The sequence below is a fragment of the Lagopus leucura genome, unplaced genomic scaffold (assembly GCF_019238085.1).
Source record: "Lagopus leucura isolate 7727_CA_CO unplaced genomic scaffold, USGS_WTPT01 Super-Scaffold_739, whole genome shotgun sequence".
Classification (NCBI taxonomy): domain Eukaryota; kingdom Metazoa; phylum Chordata; class Aves; order Galliformes; family Phasianidae; genus Lagopus; species Lagopus leucura.
The window spans coordinates 676,195-693,705 of record NW_024962255.1 but is presented as its reverse complement, the minus strand read 5'-3'; the positions used below and the strand labels follow the sequence as shown (position 1 = coordinate 693,705).

General features: G+C 44.1%; 1 protein-coding gene across 1 annotated transcript; it reads right to left on the bottom strand.

Annotated features, from left to right (window-relative positions):
* Window positions 1-942: 942 nt before the first annotated feature.
* LOC122175437 (putative neutral ceramidase C) lies at window positions 943-15,890 on the bottom strand. Its single transcript, XM_042863124.1, has 20 exons — window positions 15,743-15,890; window positions 13,496-13,608; window positions 13,011-13,160; window positions 12,282-12,458; window positions 11,676-11,803; window positions 11,045-11,122; window positions 9,798-9,918; window positions 8,805-8,930; window positions 8,347-8,433; window positions 7,698-7,802; window positions 7,498-7,579; window positions 6,921-7,036; window positions 6,535-6,629; window positions 6,169-6,208; window positions 5,478-5,573; window positions 4,806-4,901; window positions 4,402-4,551; window positions 3,377-3,436; window positions 2,619-2,707; window positions 943-1,370 (listed from the first exon to the last, which is right to left on the bottom strand). Exons 1-20 carry the CDS (start codon window positions 15,888-15,890, stop codon window positions 1,193-1,195), a joined length of 2,235 nt encoding a protein of 744 aa, XP_042719058.1. The 3' UTR covers window positions 943-1,192.
* Window positions 15,891-17,511: the final 1,621 nt, after the last annotated feature.

Here is a 17,511-nt window from a genome sequence, read left to right as displayed (position 1 = left end):
GTTGTTAGAGTTGGGTAGTCTGGTTAGGTTGCGGTTGGACTTGATGATCATTAAGGTCTTTTCCAACCTGAGCAATTCTATGATTCTCTGATGAGTTTCTCAGCAGCTATTTTTATCATGATGTAAGCCAAGACCACAGAGTGTTCCTCAATCCCATCCCCAGAGCTGACAAACGATGCAGAAGGGAAAATAAACAGCAAGCAAGGTGCTACACAATATAGTTCCATGAGAAGATTCTCAAAAAGCTCCAAATTAACACTGTGACCAGCAATTATCAAACTACCACAACACCCTGTGTTAACATGGTCAGGTCAGATCTGCTGTTATTTCAACCCTTCAAGCTCTGTGCTGTGTGCCAAAATGATTGCAGTGGCTCAACCAGACAGATGGCTCAGCACCACACAGCCACTCGCCCACTAACCCCTTCCCAGTGGGTTGGGGAGAGAATCGGAAAACAAAGCACAACTTGTGAGTTGAGATAAAACTATCTACTAGGGAAAAGGATAATAGTTGTGACAAATGTATGTATGCGAATGCATATAACAAGTGATGCGCAAGCAATTGCTCACCACTTGACAAACAGTGCCCAACTGGGCTCTGAGAAGCGGGAGAGAGAGAGGTGAACTCCCACCCCCTTCAAATCTCTTCCTGTATGATGTCGGAATGGTGTGGAATACCATTTATATATCCCTTTGGCCAATTTAAGTCAGTTGTCCTAATCCTGTCCCAGCTGAAACTAAGACATCTTCTTTTCTGATGTCTTATGAATTCAGCAGTTCTTCCCAGCTATATGGACTGGGCTCAATTTTATGTACTATGTTATTGTCTGGATTAGGTCTCATCATTCATTAGTTCTCTCCGAGAGCCTATTCACGATCAATAAGCATTTATTTAGTGAGTAAAGAAAAACAGTTCATTTTTTAGTACAATAAGAATCAGTGAGATTCATCTGGGACAGGTGCTATTTGAATGAAAATATATCAAACTAATGAGGCTGAATTGCAGGTAAAAGTCAAAACTTTGCAAAAAGCTGAGCTTTGCACAGCAAAGGACAACGAGAAGCACAAAAGTGACAACAACATTTTTCCTACAGAGGAAAAATGCCACAGAAAACCTCCAGGTGTTCATTTGAACATCACGGGTATCAAATCTACTGTTCAGAGGCAACAATTCCTTTAATGAAAACAGTTGGCTACAGGTTTGTAATTTCAAATGCTGCAGATGTGCCTTCAAAGGGATAGAACTGCTTGAGCAGCCTCCTGTAGTGCCCGAAGTACTGGATCCTGTAGATGCCAGGCTCTGTGCTGCTAGGGATGTGCCATTCAATTGTCACATTGCTCTGGCCAGACGACCCTTTGGTCCAGTAAAACCTAGAGGGCAAGACCAAACTGGAGTCAACAAGAAAATACATTTGTTTTAACATAAGATGAATGTGTTCCAGCTAAGTATATTTTAAGAGCTACTATTACCCTTTTGCTCATATATTTAGGCTATCAGAGCAGCAACCACCAAGCCAATCCCAAGCTCTACAGGGTTGACAAGTTTTTAGAAAATGTTTGGCTGTGTGTAATGCTGTGACCACAAAACGCTGCTGTGATGGACCTGTGCTGATGGACCTGTGCCACCACCCTCTCTCTGTCCCTTGGGACCCAGGAACTAGAATTCAGCCTAGATCTCACCTGGGAAGAACTTTGGGCAGATGAGCTCGTGGCGATCTGGCCACCATTTATCTCTGTTGTCTGCCTTCAACAAAAGGCAGGGCCAGGCAAATTGCTGCCCATCCTCCTGAGCAGTGCCAGGGCAGCGATAACTGCCCACACTGCAGATGTGGGGTCTGGTCTGATGCTCCACTGTTGTGAACACCAAGACAGAGCCCAGCAAGTCCAGAACACATTGAGCATTAGAACACTCTCTCCGATGCCTGACGTTATATGCGGTGGGACGTCGCAATGCCAGAAGATCTCAATATGGATGTTTTCCAGTTTCTTATTGGTTGGTGTGTGTGTTCTTAGAGGTGCAGGGGAAGATTGGCAAATGCCTCGGTTTATTGTAGCAGGAGAGTAACTTCAAAATGAAAAGTTTGACCAAAGACTCCCTTGACATTTGTACTTTGTATACTGGCTTCTAGGATAGCTTTGAAAGGTGACATCAACTTTGCTGCATAATGGCTGTTTTTCCTCATGATTGACATCTCCAACCTTGATTTTGTTTTCTTATAGACTTTTAAAATTGATATCTGTTTCTGCTCTATGATGTACAACAAACCAGACAGTCTTCTCCTATAAAAGCCTTACTGTTGTCTGGGCCTCTTATTTGGTATCCTATCCATTAGCACAATACTAAAGATGGATGGATGGATGGATGTAGGCTGTGAACAAATTGAACACTGATCCTGCTCCAATTCTTACTCTTCAGTATACCACTCTGAAATTTATAAGCTTTCATTGCAGAAGATATACCAAGGGGAAGGCTGAATGTTTTGTTCTGGACACGTTAACCAAACGAATGTGGACTGATGTATTCCCAAAGAGCACTGTCTGAAGGAACAAGACCAACCTAAGGTTGGATTAAACTCAAAGCCCATGCAGAGACTGCGAAGCAGTGTTAGGGACACAGACCTGGTGTCCCAAGAGGCATCGTTCTGTACCACCTGCCAGCTCCTTGTAACATTCATGTATCTCTCCACGGTCAGGAAGTTGTGTTCAGTCTGGAATAAAAACAAAAGAATTGGCCAGAGGCTGAGTGAACAGGCAAGTCCCTACTCTTCTGTGTCATTTCAAGTGGAAAAGGGACTATGCTTCTGAACTTAAACTTACAAATGAAGTAGGGAATATGTAAAGTACTTGACCATTGCACAGGCAAGTTATTTGCGACCAGTTTCTGTCTTAGATGACTGATGGAGTGAATTATTTACATTTCTGATTTTCTTCAGCTAATTAAATGGATGCACTGAGCAGATAAGATGGAGGCTAGAGTCCACTCTTGCTCCAGCTGGAGGGCATTTTATACTGGACTGTTGCATGGCATAAGTACCTTCAACTTCAATAGTGTGAATAGATCATGGATGATTTGTATATGACCTTGAGTGTGGGTTTCATATCTAATATGTCAAATACAAGCCAACATGGTCTCTAACAGACAAAAGTCCAAAATAAGGACTTTAATCCAAAAATCTTCTGTTGGAGTGAACTCTCAAAGGAAATCCCTATAGGAAAAACTGTCTTCTGAACTTGCAGTGAAACAAAAAGCACTGGAAGCACATGATCTTGCTCCTTTCGAAACAAGAACATCAGTGAGTTAAATGCATAGGGCAGATGCACTAACTAAACATTAATCCTTAGCATCTCCAGCTCCAACATTTCTGTGTTATATTTACCGTGTTCTCTGCAGAGTTCCTGGGGTTTGCACCTACAAAAGTTACTGCAGCAACTTCTCCCTGAGGGGGAAATTGAAATTTATGTTAAAGTCTGAGCAGCACATTAATAACATCCTTTGAAGATGTCTTAAGAGTGTTTTGTTTGTTGTCTTAAAATAATTTCACTTGTTGCAATAGCAGTGAACAGTTTATATCGTGAACTGGCATTCCGTGCCTTCCCCTTTCCTGGTTGTTGGACAAACATCACAGCATGTACAATTTCTTTGTAAAAGACAGTAGGAAATAGGTCAGATTTTAAGAATAACTCCCTGCCTTCTTCCTATCTTACTGCTGGACACTGCATTGAAATGAAAGCTCTTGCTCTGAACTCCTTATCTACATTTTAGGTATTGAGAACTCAACCCTTTCTAACATTTTTATTTCATTTACATTCCACCCCAGAAACATCAAAGGCGTCCTGATTTCTGCTTGTAAAGAAATCACTGTACAGTATTTGACCACTTCATTATCAACAGTTACTTTACGTAGAAGCAGAAGGGAGAATGTTCTTCATGTTGATTATCATAAGGACTTAATCTTTCCGTAATTTTAACCATATTCAGTACAATTACATTGGTATCAAAACTCTGTCTCTCCTCTGCTACTCTGATCTGAAGAGTACTGCTGCTTTGGAGAATTGCTAGCGTATTTAACCATTTTGCAGAAATAAAACTTCATGGTCAAGGGGTAAGTTTGGTTCGTTACCAGAAATAAGGAAGAAAGAAGGCATTTTGAAGGAGCTTTTAGAATTCCAGAGCGCTCTCTGACCTTGTGCACATGTGGAAGATACAAAAACGAAGTGCATGACACGTGCATGGATGGGTACAGCTAAAATCTGCCTTTTCACCCGTGCCCAAAAAGAGCAATGATGTCTTTTAGGTTTGAGATCACCACACAGTTTAGAAAATTCAGACACTTCAGCAAGATAATTAAGCATTTAAAGATTATTTTCTAAACGGGTTTTAGCAAATGCTTGAAGCTCTCACCACTCGATACTGTACGTTCACTTCTTGAAGCACATCCCCAAATGTCTTATTCACTGGTGCTCTATCGGGAGTGACAGCAGGCACCAAGGTCAGGCTGGTTACGTTGAAAAGTGGGGGCTCAGGGCCACTTGGCAAGTCCTGCACTGTGCTCTGTGGGAGAGAAGATGTGTTCATTATACGTCAGTCCATATAGCCACTCTCTCCATTATAGAATCATAGAATCCCAAGCTTGGAAAGGACCTACGATACCATCCAGTCCAACTGTCCTTCTATCACCCTTGCTACTGCAAGCCACTAAACCATATCTCGTAGCTCCTCATTTGAGGATTATGAATCACATCAGTGCTCTGGTTCTTTATCCAAATACATATCCAAGCATATGGCATATAGAAAATATTGATTACCGTAGCAATAGCCCTTGCAATTTCTCTGTACAACTGGATGTAAGCAGAAAGGGTGTGTGGTCCATAAATAGTCGATGCCGCCTCGTATCGTTGAACCTAGGAAAGGACAAAGTTAGAAAAGGGGGAGGCTGAAAGGACTCTTGAACAGTGTGTGTGTCTCATCCAGCTGCACCAAGACAAGAACAGTACTGTACCTGCAAGGGCTTATTTAATGATTAATATTTAATTTATAATCCTTATTTAAATGGTTGGTTTCCTGCATCTCAATCACCTTATTGCTAGGGGACAGTCCCACTGCTAGCCCAGGTATTTCTGCTGTGACTTCAGGTTATTCTTCTTTCTCCTATCCATCACAAACAGGGAGAACCAGCTGTTACTATTCTGTTTTTCATAGCTCTTTCACTCTCTCAAAGGCTTATAATTTTTTGCCTCTGACTCTTTGGTTTGGACAATCCCAGCTCTCCCAACATCTCCTCCCAGGTCAGTTTCCAGAATCTTGGAAATGGTCTGCACTTTGGCACTTGCACCATCTTGACTAGTCCAAAATAAATAAGGTTGTGTTGGGATTGTGGCTGCAGAATCCTCAGTTTTTCGTAGCAAAGGATAAGTACTCTATGTGTGCATAATTTCACATGAATTATTATCCCATATAGGAAAATCTGAATCAGTTACCTGGTATTCTTCATAGGTGGTAATGTAATGCGTGTAGACATTACACAGACCCGCAATTACAACATCCATTCCTACTGTACCGTGAGAGCCAAATTCCTAAGAAGGGAAATAAATAAATCACTCATCTTTTATCAACTTCTTAATGCACGGTCATGTTATTATATTGTAATGTTATTATTTACCAGGGCAGATTACAAAGTTACAGTGGGTATGGGGCTGGATGTTCATGAAAGCCATACTGCAAGTGTATTAATGATTCTTTTTCACTTTCCACACAAAGAGAGGAAAAATGACCTCATGCTCCAGTGAATACAATTAGTTTAAGGGTGTTGTGAAGTCTGATATCTGTATTCTCCTAAATACCTTGGCAATGTAACAGTGTGAGATAGCCTCAATGTGTTGTGGGAGCAGTAGGCAAAATTAAATATTCAGACCAAAATTGAGAATGAGATGTATCCACCACGAAAAGCTACCTTAATGGATTGAAATCTAATTAGTTTGCCTCTTGGGGAGGATGTTTGTTTCTCTTGTATATCAGTAAGTGCACACAAAGTGAGTGTGAAGGAACCATGAGAAGGAGAACTCTGTAAGGCATGAGCTGGGAGGGGACGAGGGAAAGATCAGAAGGATCCAGAAATGTGAAGTTCCAGGTGCAGTGCCCCATCAGGAAGTCTCATCTTTGATAACTCACACTTTTAATAGCTTCCCGCAGCCTGCGTCCCGACATGGTCCTAGGGATGTTAAGGGAAAAATGTCAGCCTACAGAAACCGAGGGGCTTAAGCAGAAGTCACTTGTTCACCACACAGCACAGCAGGACAGAGGAGAGGCCACAAGAAGCTCATTGAGCACGTTCATTTCCATCTCATTCATTTATACAATGGAGAAGAGAAAGGGAATCTCCAAGGAACCAGAGAAGACAAGGCAACTCAGTGCAGTGGATATACATATGTGGAGCCTGCAGAGCTATTGCATATATGGGGGACAATTTTTAGCCTGCTCTCCTTTTCTACAATAGCAATGCTCTCAGCTGTGATAAGTGGAGCAAGAAATACGTACGTGAACTCTCCAGGAACAGCAACAATTGCCAATGACCCAATAGTAGCAATCTGAACATCTACGATGTCAGGGTGCCAGGGGTGAGGCCAAGTCATCTGAGACAGAAAAATAAGTTGATATGACTTTTATGGAAAAGTAGCAAAAAAAAAACAAACAAACAAAACAATCTAGCCCTGGCTTCAAGCCACCCCATAGCACAGACAACACCATTCTTGAACACCACTGAGCAGCATTTCAGCTTGAAAAAAAAACACTTTTAAAAAAATGAATGTCTGCTAAAAAGAAATTGAAAACAAGAACTTGAGAGTTATGTGGCTCTGGAAAACAAAATGCAGAATCCCACCCAATATGGCAGGCTCAGAGCACATATGCTGCTCTGTTCTTACCTCCCCGGTGCTAAAGAGGACCGGCTTTGGTTGGTGGCAAGCCTTTGTTTCATTGGATGGCTCTCCCAGGAGCTGGTCCCGGATGTTGTCCCAAAACGGGTCCCCTTCTACTGAGCCTGGAGGAAAAACATCTCTTCAACACTACTGCTGCACAGCCTCTGCAGGAGCTGGCAGACAGAAGCCTCATATATTGCCCACCCCTTCCTTGTGCCAGGTCAGCTGTTTCCAACCATTTCCTTTTCTGGGGTGGTTTGAAATGCCAGCTGTGCATCAGGGCAATGAGAAAAAATGGGAAGACTGCCCTGAAGCAGATCTTCTTCCTCCCCATTCCATGTTCAGAGCTCCCCTTCCTGCAGGGCAGGGCCACATCCTTCTCCAGGATCTCTCTAATGAGCACAGACAAGCTTGCATGGGCTTTAAGGCCACACCTTCCTCAAAGCATCACTTAGTGGAATTGGCTCAATGTGCTGTTGATGTTTTCTAAAGAAATAGTAGGATTTGAATCCAAATGGGACACGCCCCACCTCCTCCTCTTTTATGTGCATAAAGCCACATTGAAACCCACTCCCCAGATCACCTTGTGTGAAGTTGAAAGCCCCCACTCCATCTATGGTCCCTGCAGCAAAACTATGTCCCAAGGCTGGTTTGCATGTTTTAACCTTAATCAGAAGAGAGGGGAAAAAAAAAAAAAAAAAAAAACAAATCACAAGAGAGAGATTTTAAAGCCACTTCCCTCCAGTCTGTCTCATCACACTGTGAGAGCTCAAACCTTCTTACCATGTGTGTGGCATTGAGCTGCACCTGGACATCACTCATGTTGACCCACTGGTGAGCGGAGAGCAGCGGCCCAGTGAGCTCCTGGGTAGCACTGATGTACAGCTCCTAGAGGACATAACAAGTCAGCACTCCAAGCAGGACACAGTGCAGGGCCTGCTGGAGTGGGAGGCCTGATGAATAGGCAGAATTCCTTGAGGAAGGATAAATCGGGCATCCAGCCCTTCTGAGCTTCATCTAGAAGAGTCGTATCTCCACTCCCTGACATATTCCAGTGATGCCAGTAAGTGGCATGTGATGGTGTCCTGGAGCTCTTCAGGAGTCTCCAACATCTCTGGTTTTCCCACCTGATCTCTCTGAGCTGCATGCACTTGGAGGGACAACTGTAAGGGAGCAACACCCACATTGTGCAGCAGCAAGGAAGAGATTAAGATCTCAGAAAAACATTTGCAAATTGCAAGGCCTATGATCAAACATCTAAATAGATGTGTGCACTTTTTGAATAATAGGGAAATTTTCTTTAAGTATACTAACATGGATTTTGTAGAAATCTAAAAGAAAGAGCAAGTGCAAGAAATTTGCCCAGACTAATGCACATTTGTTTTTGTAATAAGAGCACTCGGGCACATTTGTAAAGCAAAACATCACTCACCTTTGCTTTCAAGTAGATATTTTGTGCAATAATTCTTGTGCTGTCGAACATGTCAGTGCCAGGTCCCATGGCCATGCACATTGATGCCTGTTAAGAAATGTGCTTAAATGATAGTGGCCTGTTAATATGGAGGGCATTTTGCTGCCAAGTGGGTGAAGGCAAAAGTGATTTTCTTCATGTGGGAATTAATAGCTTCTTGTTAGCCACCTAAAACGTAGGAAGTTGGGTTACAGCACTACTGCAAATTCACAGCATGACACATTTGGATCTGGGCTGCCTGGCCAGAAAACAGGGAGGACAACACATGTTATGTTTATTGAAGGGGTGCCCAGAGCAGTCTCAAAGGGGTTCTTTACATGCAGAATTGTAGGAAAACACCACATAGTGCTGTATGTGCAGTTCCAGTTCAAGCTTTCTTTTTTGTCATAATTTATGTGGATCAAGCAATCCATACATACCCCCCCGACAGGACAGGTGCTCTGTGGGTTATCACACGATTCCCCTGTGTTTATGCAGAATGGACCTTTGGTGTTGGGAGACACATCCCCCAGGTTGGAGGATGCAAAGGCAGCAACAAAAGAGCCCTGTAAAACAGAGATATTGTCAGATGGGTTTTACTGACTTGCAGTGATTGCAGACATTGCCTGCATTCTTTCTTTTGGGGCTGCAAGCGTGCAATTTACCTCTTCCTTCCATGTGGCCCTGCATCCCCAGCTCTGTGTGTTACTGATCACGCTCATTGCAGCAATCTCATCCAGCTTTTCATTCTGCTAGGCTTTCACCATGACAGATTTATAGGGTGAGAGCCAGTGGGTACGGGTGCAGGAGGTAAAACGTCCAGAGCAGCAAGGCTGGGTGTACACCAAGTGTGGCTGAACTCAGCTCTCAGCTCATCTTCTTGTTTCCCCCCTTCTGGAGATGGCATGTGTCAACAGCATCTATTTTCTTAACTTATCAGCTCTTTAGTCATTTGTGAGACTGCTAGACGAAACTGTCCAGCCAACCATACAGCTGAATGGCACGTCCTGCAAACATGTCCATACATACAGCCTTGCTTGCAAGCCAAGCTTGCACCAACTTGCATCCATAACCATGCACTATGTCAAGGGAAATAATACTTTCTAAAGGAGCTGTGTTAGCATCTGGACATATGAAAACCAGGAGACAGAACCAGCTGGAAGCCACAGGAAACAAGTAACCAGAGGTTTGATCCTATACTACATATACAGTGTACGGGATCTACTATCCCACGCTTGCCTTTCTGGTGTTTTCCAGTGTTTCCAGTAGTAAATAGATCAAAGGATGCATCTTCAGCCTCCTTTTGCTGCATTTACCCCACTGTCCTATTTCACCATTCAAAGGAGCCTGCTGTGGACCATGGTAAGTATCATCCTTCCACCCCATTGCACTATTTTTCCCCATTATTTTCAATCATCTGAAAATGCTCCCACCTCTCCAGGAAGCACACCCTTGTTCTTCTCCTGCTCAAACAGGAGAGATGCATAGCCCATGTTGTCGCTGTTGACAAGATGGTTGGTGTTGTTCATGCTGACAGGATGCACAGCAAACCAGCTGAAGAGAAGACATACATAAGGAAATCCTTTATTTAAATGCATCTACCTAAATATTTGCAATTGACTTATGGGAATTTTCTACGGGGAAATAAAAAGCCAGACCACCAGTGCCCAGGTCTGGATTAACAAGGGCAGAGCTATTTACACCTTCTCCCATCATGAACAGGACTCACGAAGAGCCAGATCATGAGTGTGCAGATGGCAGAGTAATCACCAGGGCCACTGAGAGTTAATTGAACCCCAAATAAGCTCCAAGGTTCACCGCAGCTCGAAAGGACCCTCCCTCCATGGATAAAACTGCGTTTTCAGCAGATTGTTCAACTCTCACTGGGCAGAGTCTGTCAAACAGCACGTTTAATGATTATGCATGACATCCGGTGGGACAAGACCGTATCATAAAACTGCTGAGGCTTGTTTTTTTCTCACCACACTGACTGTGACACGAGTATGGGGAAAATCACAGAGGAAAATGCTCCTAATGCAGTCAGACTCCTTTCTGGTTTCTGAGTGGAGAAATCACACCACTGGTTCAGGACTGCCTTTGACTTCATTGGCCCAGCCTTGAGCTCTGAACTTCGAGCAGCCAAGAACATGTGCTGATAGGATGGCTGTCATAAAAAGGGCACCAGGCACCCAGCACCAGGAACAGCATGCTTTGAGTGAAATATAGGGTGCTGAATGAGCCTCAAGGGCTGGCAGTGTGATCTTCATCCCCTGTTCTACACTGTTGAGATGGACAAGCCTTAAACATCCAACACCCAGCAGGTAGGAGGTTTTTGCACCCCTATCAGGGCAAGCCAACTCTGGTAATCTTTTCCAGGCTCCTCTGCAAGCCACAGTGTAGGTGCCATAACCAGAGAAGTGCCCATTGCAGTTCCAGAGCAGATGAGAGACACTGACCTGGTTTACGCCCTCAAGGACTCTCACCATAACTTGTTCTTCCCTCAGAGACTCTCTGCTGACCGTCTGGGAAGAATGGTATATAGGAAAGTCATGTAGATCTTCCTGAAAAGCAGGAAGGCTTGTGCAAGCAGGGAACTACAGAACTACCCCTGAACCACACTCCTGATATTCTCTGGTTTATGTGAATTTGGAGAGAAGAGTGTTTCTTCAGTAGCCAGTACCTGATGAGTCCTAGGTCATGTCCATTCTCATCTACCATCTTCAGCATCACCATTTCTTTATCTGTGTTGGTTGAGTACCTGGGACAATGAAGTGGAGAAATCACATTAGCACCAGGGCCAAAGTCAGACTCCATGTTGTTAAATCTCCACTGGACTGTGCAAGAAAACAAAGAGGATATTACAGATATTACCAGGACATGGTGAGACCTTACAGGACCATCCTAAAATAGCTGTGAATATAAAGCAAGAAGTATGGTCATTGCTGACCTCAGGCACTGCTTCCTTTAGTGATGGAGAGAGGAGCTCTCTTCAAATACAGCCTCATGCATTTTAATGCTGCCTGACATACAGTGTCTACTAAGGACATTCTTTTTCTGTTGTTTTTAATCATGCAGAAGGTCACATCTTTAGCCAATGCCTCACATGCTTGGAAGGAACCACAACTTCCAAGCCTGCACGTACAACTCCTTTTTGGGAATGCAGATGCCAGACAACCCAGGATGGTGACAGTGTCATTCTGCTGAGGACTTGCCTCCACTTTTGAACCATCCTATAAATGACCAGGAAAAGCTGGCTGTAAAGACAACTGGCTCCCAACACAGTGTCTCTCTCATTTTTGAGGTGAGTTTACCTGCTACGTTCAGATGCTGGATTCTGGAGATACGAGTAAGGGCTGCGGTTGATTTGACTGTTTTCTACCATGCCTCTGTTTAAAAAAAGCCTTCCTCTCTTCATGTTCTGATGTGCTATATCAATGCTCTGAAAATCAGAAGGATGTTAGACCACAAATGTGAAAAATATATGAGATTATTTGGAGAACTCCTCCCCTGCCTATTCTAACACTTTCTTGGGATTTTGGGGGTTTTGTTTGCTTTGCTTTTCTTAAATAGCTGAAAATCTTAGAAAATTAGAAGCTAATTATAAGCAACATTTCAAAATCAGCCATAACCACCTCTTTCTAAAAAAAGTCTTTTGCTTTCTGACCTGATCTCACTGGCAAGCAGAAAACCACTTCTGAGTGTATTTTAAGGCAGTGGTTGGAACTGGAGGATTTTTAAGGCCCCCTCCACCCAAAACTGTTCTGTGATTTAGAGGTTCCTTTGATTTACAGGTGCTGCATCCTCAGCATTCTTGTGAGGTGCTACCATGAACATCACAGTGAGTTGGTCACAAAAGCATCTCCCCCACCTTTTCTGTGTTCATGGACTTTTATGTCACCAGTTCCTGTGACCCCTACCTTTACAATGCCATTCACTATAGCATTGAGGTTTGGTTTGATCAACCCTCTGCTAGTGATCCAGAAGAGTGTGTACTGGAAGTAACCACCAGGCCCTGAGTGTGTGTGGGTGCCACTCAGGATGACGTTGTCCCTTCTGTACAGCTCGCCATACTTGATCTTCAGTTCCTTCAACACCTAAGGGAAAAGAAATGGTCCTAAAACCCCTTTTTCATGTTCAAGGGCTGTGGAGATTTGTATCAAGCCCTGCAGTAAACCCAGCCTCTCTACCAGCTCCTCACTCCTCACTTTGCACCTGATACTCCTATACCAGTGGCCAAACAAGTAGGTTGTAGTTGTTGACTTGACAACTGTCTTAAAATAATAATATATTAAACAATAATATATTTAAAAGTGAAGACCTCTATGGCCAACTTGCAGCCCACACTAAGTCATTCATGGAGTCTCCATGTCTCAAGGATCTCCTTTCGTCCTCTGTGGTGCTAGAAACTCAGATTTACTCAGGCACCAAGGTCACATATATTTTTTTATAATTTTTCTGCTGAGAAAAGCCTCAGGAATCAGCAGCTCTTCTTCAGAAGAGACAGGACATCTCTCAAGATCATGCTGCAAAGAGATTCCCAAGCAAACAGTCACGGTGCTGCTAGATTCATTATCATTTTGTAATGTCTGCAGCATTAACACTAGCACCTGCCGCCACTCAGACCTTGCAGACTTTCAGCCACATACCTCCAGCCTCAGCCTCTGGGACATCATCCCTATGTCAGTGCTGACAAACACCACTCTCCTGGAGTCACTGGGCTCAGCCACGATGAAGGCTCGGCTGTAGAGGCGTGTGAGAAGTCCGCCACCCACCTGGTCTGGATTGGCATAGCCCATCTGGAAGGGAAGAGCTCCACCAGACAAAATACGGGATGTGTCCATTTCCATATGTTTTTCTAAGCATATTTTCCAGAAGATCAGAGAAATCTTTTAACTCAGAGATGCAACTATCTTGCCTTTTGATTACACAACAATTCACATAATGATTAATGAAGACAACTGTTTGCGAACACAGAGATTTTAAGGCAGAAGTTCTGGGGGAAAAAAAAAAAAAAAAGCCCACACAAACAAACAAACAAACAAACAACAACAACAAAAAAGCCCACCGCAACACTGAGGGATGATGAAAAATCAGTATTTAACTGAACTTCTGAGCAATTCCCCATACATACCAGAGGAATTTCTGCTACGGGCCCTGTGCAGTCTGCCCGACCTACACCCAGTAAGTAGTTTCCAGAGCCATCAGTTGTTGGTGGTTTCTGGGTTGGCGATGGTTTATCATAATCTATAATAAGATAGATAGGGAATTTATTTTAATGAATGGGAGATAGTGGATTTCAACCACTCAGAAATCTACTGGGGAAATGTCACAGTAAGCTGCAAGCAATCCAGAGTCCCATGGGATCCATTGACAGCAACTTCAGGTGTTGGACAAACCCACTAGAGGTGAAGCATTGCTGGACCTGGCACTCACCAATGCAGGAGAGAACTCATGAGGTTCAACAAAGCGAAGTGCAACGTTTTGCACTTGGTTTCAGGGGGAATCCCAGATATGTACAGAGACTGGGAGAAAACTCCTTAAGAGCAGCCTTGCAGAGAAGGACTTAGGGGTTCTGGGTGATGACAAATTGAGCATGAGCCAGCAGTGTGCTCCTGCAGCTCAGAAGGCCAATGGTACCCTGGGCTCCATCAGAAGAGGGGGGACCAGCAGGGACAGGGAGGTGATTCTCTTTCTACCCTGCTCTCATGAGGCTTCATCTGGAGTATTTTGTCCAGGCCTTGGGCCCCCAACATAGAAAAAACGTGGAGCTGTTGGAGAGGGTCAAGAGGAAGGCTATGAAGATGCTCAGAAGGCTAGTGCTCCTCTTATATGAAGACAGGATGAAGGAGCTGGGATTGTTCAGCCTGAAAAAGAGAAGGCTGCAGGAAGACCTCATTACGGCCTTCCAATATTTAAAGGGAGATTACAGACAAGAGGGAAATCAACTTTTTCCACAGGTAGGTAGTGATGAGGCAGGGGGGAATGGTTTTAAACTAAAGAAGGGAAGATTTAGATTAGATGTCAGGCAGAAGTTTTTTTACTGAGAGAGTGGTGAGGTGCTGGAACAGCCCAGAGAGGTTGTGGATGCCCCGTCACCAGAGGTGTTTTAGGCCAGGTTGGATGGTGCCCTGGGCAGCCTGATCCAGTACTTGATCTGGTGGCTGGAACCCTGTCTATGTCAGTGGGGTTGGAAGAGACCTCAGGGATCAGCAAGTTCCAACCCCACTGACAAGCCATTCTGTGAATCTGTGAGATAAGTGGCCACAAGAACAAGCAGAATTAAGATCATAAGAGTTAATGTAGCCTTTGTAAAGCGTGTCTGAAACCTGCTAAACATTCCTGGGAGCTTAGGAAGCCTATGGACCAGGGATCTGCCTGATGCTCAAAGTGTCTGGACAGCGTCACATGAGAAAAAACAGTGAGAGTTAATAAGTAAGTAAGTAAATTCTCTGTGCTTCAGGAAATCCCACAGCCACAAATCACTGGAGGCTGAGATAACACCATGGGAAAATATTTGTGTGTGCTTAATCTGCTCTTCCTGCCCTGCTGGAGTTGGTCTTCCCACCATGCCCTTTCCTTGGCTGTCATGTAAAACAGAGGAGAAAAGATATGCTCTCATTGGCCACAGACTGCCCACAGGAGCAGCAGATAGATATTGCTCGTGCTTAAAGCAGCATAAAGGAAGAAGATTCCCATTAAACCATTAAAACCTCCCCTACCAATATTTTATCTCTTCAGAGGATAAGAATGGGGCATATGAGAAGTGATCTAAGGGTTCCTTTGAGCAGGTCCTGCCACCCAATGCCCCATGTCTGGTGGTGGGCTTGGAGGCATAAAATGGTTGGTAATGGTATTGCAAACACTGTGGTGCATCCCATCAATTTAAATTGCAGGTCCAGGCACACAGCTCACAGACAACATGCTCTGTGCAACTGGAAATGGCCCAGGAGTGCAGACTTGCTCCTTAGATTTCTCCTTCTCTGGGTTTCAGTAAAGTGCTTCATCGCTTGACTATTTTTTTTTAGTGCTGTTTTAGGCTTTCCAAAAAAGCAAACTGCTTCATGGAGGAATGGACTGATGGGATCTGAATGCATGGCCACAGGACGTGTCATGCACATGAAATGACACACCACTGCAGAACTGGGGAGAACTGGGGCTGGTATTCAGATTCAAGCAAAAACCATTGACCAGTGCAAATAAGGGGCGCACTTGTAAAGGCTCGAGGCTGCAAATGATTTGGAAATGAGACACCACCATGTCACTGTTTCATTGTGGTGTGGATATCACTGTTTCTGCTTTAAAAAGAAATCTGACAACTGTGCATCTCCACTCCCTCCTGCATCCTCCCTCCTTCCCAGCAAACCCTCTTGAGCTGTACCAAAAGAGCTCAACTTGCCATTGCTGCTCTCCCCAGTGACAAAGTGGAGGACGAGGAGTGCCACGGTCACCGCTGTCATCAGCACCAGGAGAGTGATGAGGACAATCTCCAGGCTGGAGTAGGGGTGTCTATTCCTCTGTCTACACATCGCCCTGTGTGAGCAGAGAGGAGCTGGTGGGATGGCAGACAGGACACTGCAGTGAGCCACTGATGGTTTGTGCGCTGCACATCCCCTCACTGAACAGGGATGCTTGGCATGCTCTCTTGAACAAGTCTTTCAAATAAACCCCAGATATTTTGCCAGGCTGTATACTCACCACGCAGCCGAAGGAAATGCCTGAAGCCTCACTGCATTTTTGCAGCTTGTGCTCAGAGCGCACAATATTTTCATCACAACAATGTTTAATTTAGGAAACTTGAGGCAAGACAAACATCTCCATGGCATGTGCAAATGCATTTCTCTCCAGGATAGAAAAAGTAGTACTTGTGACAGTGCTCCTAGATAGGACCCTACTGTAGAGATGCCAGCCTTTCTCCTGCTATGCAGAGCTCCTTGCTTCTCCCATTTTGAGCATTGTTCCTCCATCTCATTTTAAAGACTAACAAGAAAAAATGTTGAAAATAAGGCAATGAGAAAATGCTGCATTTCCTCCTACGTTAAAAATCTTCTATTTGTCCTGCCCTGACATCTGAATTTTCATCAAGATCTTCAGACTTGCTGGGTGGGAGGTCGCACTTGGATCTAGGATGTGTCTTTTGCCCTTCTTGGAAGCATCTGTGCAAGGCAGAAATAAGCCTTTAAGACAACTCTGGGCATTTTCAAACATACTTAGGTGCACAAAATGGCCACAAATCCTGTTCCTTTATATGCTTCTGCCTTTGTCTGATGCACATACCTGCCCAAAGGGGCAGATTTCTGAGGATCTTTGGGAATCTCCATTCTTGGTGGTGGTGCCAAATTTCCTGGAGATGGCCCCATGCAATGTGGGAACTGCCAGCCTGAGTGACAGTGTTTTGCCCCTATGGCTGTGTCTCAGCATGGAGGATGGACCCACAATTGGAGAGGAAATTTATGGTCTCGGAAGCATGGCAATGAGCCAGTCACCCAAATCTGCTATAGATGACCTCTCTATAAGTTTCTTTTGCCACAGAGAGATAAAGCAGCTGTGATCACTGCTGAATTTCACCTAACAAACCTTTTAGTGGTAAGAAACATAGTATTATGTGTTCCCTTCCTTCCCCTTTCTTGGCTTTGCATTTTAGTACAGAAACTAGGAGCTGGCATCCTATCACATATCGCAACCTATCTGGGTAATTGTTATCGCCGTGCCATCCCAAAACACATCCACACAATAGGATTACATTCATTTCTCCAAGTGATTAAATAGCTGGAGTAATAGTAAAAAGTGAAAAATAGTACCACAGAATCTCAACAACACCTCATGCAAACTCACCTTGCAGCGCAGCCTCCAAGGGTTTTGGTGTTCTGGGTGCTGTGAGGCTTTGGTATGCTCAATTCTGTCTCTGTACCTGTGGTCTCTCACGTGTCCCAGGGGTTGGAGGAACATCTTCCTGCTTGAAACCTGATGAAAAGTCCAGCTTGAAAATTACTGCTGTTATAGCCCTGTGAGTCAGGCTCCATGCAAGATAAGGGGAAACAGATCAATAACTTTTACTGCGAAAGCAGGCAGAGTTTTTCCATTCATTTAAGTTATGAACAGTGTCTGTCTCTTCAACACAACCTTTTTAGGATTGCATAGATCACCTCT